Source organism: Atta cephalotes, assembly GCF_000143395.1.
Source record: "Atta cephalotes unplaced genomic scaffold scaffold00004, whole genome shotgun sequence".
Classification (NCBI taxonomy): domain Eukaryota; kingdom Metazoa; phylum Arthropoda; class Insecta; order Hymenoptera; family Formicidae; genus Atta; species Atta cephalotes.
Window position 1 is genome coordinate 183,394 of NW_012130068.1, and position 3,618 is coordinate 187,011.

At 38.0% G+C, this 3,618-nt stretch overlaps 1 protein-coding gene across 1 annotated transcript; it reads left to right on the forward strand.

Annotated features, from left to right (window-relative positions):
- The first annotated feature begins 977 nt into the window (after nt 1-977).
- LOC105625854 (RNA polymerase II-associated factor 1 homolog) lies at nt 978-3,398 on the forward strand. The gene is made up of 8 exons (XM_012207165.1): nt 978-1,051; nt 1,168-1,260; nt 1,337-1,661; nt 1,730-1,873; nt 1,941-2,044; nt 2,231-2,447; nt 2,538-2,808; nt 2,902-3,398. The coding sequence occupies exons 1-8, from the start codon at nt 978-980 to the stop codon at nt 3,396-3,398; spliced, it is 1,725 nt and encodes a 574-aa protein (XP_012062555.1).
- Nucleotides 3,399-3,618: the final 220 nt, after the last annotated feature.

Here is a 3,618-nt window from a genome sequence, read left to right on the forward strand (position 1 = left end):
CGTGTGCGTGGTGCGTGCGCGCACGCGCGCGCGCGTGTGTGTGTATATATATATATATAAGTGACATAGTGTGTGAAACGAAAATATATAGTCTTAAATCATTAACCAAAAACATTAACCAATCACAATTGAGAAGAATAATCGATAATTGATCAATTTCTTATATTATAGCTTCAGACTTAAAGCTTAGTTATAAACCTGTTATGGAATTAATCGAAATGGATTCCATAGGAATTATTCAATAGGTATGCAAATGTAAAGCGGGAATTTTTTAAACATGGCGAGCCAATCAATGCACGACTTTCCCATGTCATGACTCTTATCTCGACCCTGTTGAGATACTAAAAAGTAAAAGACGGGTCGGTTCTTACGGAAGTTTGCGTAATTGTCAAAATATAAGTGATTAAATAAAAATAAGAAATTAATAATATAGTAATTACATGATTTAGATAACATGTATGTATGTTCAAAACTTATAATAATACTCGTTTTTTTATTTAAAACTGAAATTTTAATGTTATCATCCGAGTTTGATTATCAAAAGAAAGAAGAAATTAATGAAAGATGTCGCCAAGTACTATCGAAATTGGAATAGTTCTATCGATAACGCATCAGCATCCCCTTAAAGATGTCGCCACATTGTCGCGCAGCAAATAATAATGGTTCCTTCCTATCCGGCCCATCCCTTTCCAGTTCCGAGTGTTCCCTTCACTCTTTTTTTAGCTATTTCTAGCCCTACTTTGGCTAAGCATATCGCAGTTCTGAACATAATCGTTATTTACTCTTATTTCCTAGTTGTAATTGGTTATAATCAGTTGTAATTCATCCATAATGCTGTAATCAGCTGTAATCAATTGCATAATATACGATGTGGTTATATAGCATTCGGTGCTTTTGGCCATCGCATTTAAATTGTGCCATCAGTGTTGAATAGTGTTATTGATTGCTAGAGATTTATTCAGGACGCTATAAAAAAAATGGCACCTACCATTCAAACCAACAGTAATCAAGCTGACCGGGATAAACGCGTGGTTAGGCCAGCAGAGAAGCGGTAAATAAGCAAATAAGCACACCAGGGAATACGATATATATTCGCAATTGAATCATTATTATCATAAGCAGTACAACTGTAGCGTTGCTATGTATTATTGATCTGTGCTTTTTCAGATCTGAGCTCATATGCAGAGTAAAATATTGCAATACGCTGCCGGATATACCGTTTGATCCAAAATTTATAGCTTATCCCTTTGAACCGACCAGGTGAGTAATGTTTGATCTGTCAAACTGTTGCTTACATCCTTTTGTCTTGTAATAATTTGTTATGTTTGTAATACAGATTTATTCAATATAATCCAACCTCATTAGAGCGTAATTACAAATATGAAGTATTGACAGAACACGATTTAGGTGTAGAAATTGACTTAATAAATAAGGACACATATGCTGGGGATCCAAATGCTCAATTAGATCCAGCTGATGAAAAGCTGTTGGAAGAAGATGTGCTTACACCTCAAGATTCTAAACGTTCTCGGCATCATGCCAGAAGTGTTTCGTGGTTGAGACGCACAGAATATATTTCCACAGAAAGCACGAGATTCCAGCCACAAACAGCAGATAAGGTTGAAGCTAAAGTTGGTTACAGTATCAAGAAGAATTTCAAGGTATGACATCTATTGAGCAAAATTTGTAGCATACTTGTATATTTTCCAATTCAATTATTTTTAATCAGGAGGAAACCCTGTACATGGACCGTGAGAGTCAAATAAAAGCTATAGAAAAGACATTTGAAGACAATAAAAAGCCAATTGAAAGACACTACAGTAAACCGAATGTAGTACCTATAGAAATATTGCCAGTATATCCAGACTTTAAGGTACCATTGCAACATCTGTCAATATTATTGTTACATATGTACGATTACAATTTTTACAATTTTTTAGTTGTGGAAGTATCCATGTGCTCAAGTTATATTTGATTCTGATCCTGCACCAACTGGTCGATCTGTACCAGCACAGATAGAAGAAATGTCACAAGCCATGATAAGGTACTTTGCTCATTCTCTCTCTTTCTCTCTCACATACACACACACACACACACACACACAACAAAATAAATTTATGCAATTCAAAAGGAAATGTGTATTGAAAAAAATTATTATTTATTTTATCATCCAGTTAATTTAGACATTATTAGATTATTGTGCAAGATAATTATGATGCTTCTGTTATAGAGGTGTGATGGACGAGAGTGGTGAGCAATTCGTAGCTTACTTTTTGCCGTTGGAAGAAACTTTGGAGAAACGCCGACGGGACTTTACTGCTGGTATCGATTACGCCGATGAAGAAGAATATGAGTACAAAATGGCTAGAGAATACAATTGGAACGTCAAGAGCAAAGCTTCCAAAGGATACGAGGAGAATTATTTCCTCGTGATAAGACAAGACGGGGTATCTATATATATATATATGAGCGCTGCACTATTATATGACGTGTTATAATTTTGTGATTTGTCACATTAATTCATTTGTATATTGCAGGTTTACTACAATGAATTGGAGACGCGTGTGCGACTAAGTAAACGGCGCCAGAAGGTCGGACAACAGCCAAACAACACGCGGCTGATAGTGCGTCATCGACCGTTAAACGCCAATGAATTCAGAATGCAAAGATATCGAGAAAAACAATTGGAGCCTCCGGGAGAGGAGGATGAGGATGAGGAGGAGGAAGAGGAGGAGGAGGAGGAAGAGGAGGAAGAGGAAGAGGAGGAGCAGGAGACTCAACAAGAGAAGGCAGATATGATAGCTAAAGGTTCGTTTACTCTCTCTATTCACTATGATATAATTGGAAAGGGCAGACTAGCACTCTGAAAATTTTTCCGATAATCAGAAAATTTATTTGCAGGTTCCGAAGCAGAGAACGAGGAAGGATCGACGCGCGCATCGTCAAGAGCGTCCTCGCAGGCGTCCAGTAGAAAGTCGCGATCTCGTTCCAAGTCTGGCTCAAGATCAAAATCGAAGTCGAGATCAAGATCTAGGTCCAGATCAAAGTCGAGATCGAGATCGCGTTCGCGTTCACGTTCGCGTTCGCGTTCGCTGTCGCGGTCACATTCGCCATCGAAATCTAGATCACCGTCTCGATCGCGTTCGCGTTCTCACTCACGTTCGCCATCTAAATCACGCAGTAAATCACGATCACGATCTCGATCCGGCAGTCCTCAATCGAGAAACACATCAAAGTCGAGATCTAGATCCAAGTCGAAATCACGCTCAAGATCGCCTGTGAATTCACCATCGGGATCTTTGTCGACTTCATTGTCTGTGTCACCGTCAAGATCGAGATCCGGTACTGGTAGCGGTTCCGCTAGCGCGACCGGCGAAAGCGGCTCCGAGAGCGAATGAATTTAGATTCGCGATTAATAATACTAATGTAATTAATTCATTTCCACTTGAATCATTATTTCAACGAATGTTCGTTTATATCATCGATATTTTTAAATATAGCAGTCCTGCCGAATATCAGAATAATTGCATACTGAAAAAATAATAAAAAGGATTTCTTTAATAATTATTATGATAAATAATCGTTACAGGGTGTTCAGTGGTACGATCAAAGAAATAA

Excerpts from the sequence above, each read along its gene's own strand:
- LOC105625854 (XM_012207165.1), top strand. The coding sequence starts at position 978 with ATGGCACCTACCATTCAAACCAACAGTAATCAAGCTGACCGGGATAAA. Across the intron at positions 1,874-1,940 it reads CAGTATATCCAGACTTTAAG|TTGTGGAAGTATCCATGTGC; the intron begins GTACCATTGCAA and ends ACAATTTTTTAG. Across the intron at positions 2,809-2,901 it reads GGCAGATATGATAGCTAAAG|GTTCCGAAGCAGAGAACGAG; the intron begins GTTCGTTTACTC and ends ATTTATTTGCAG.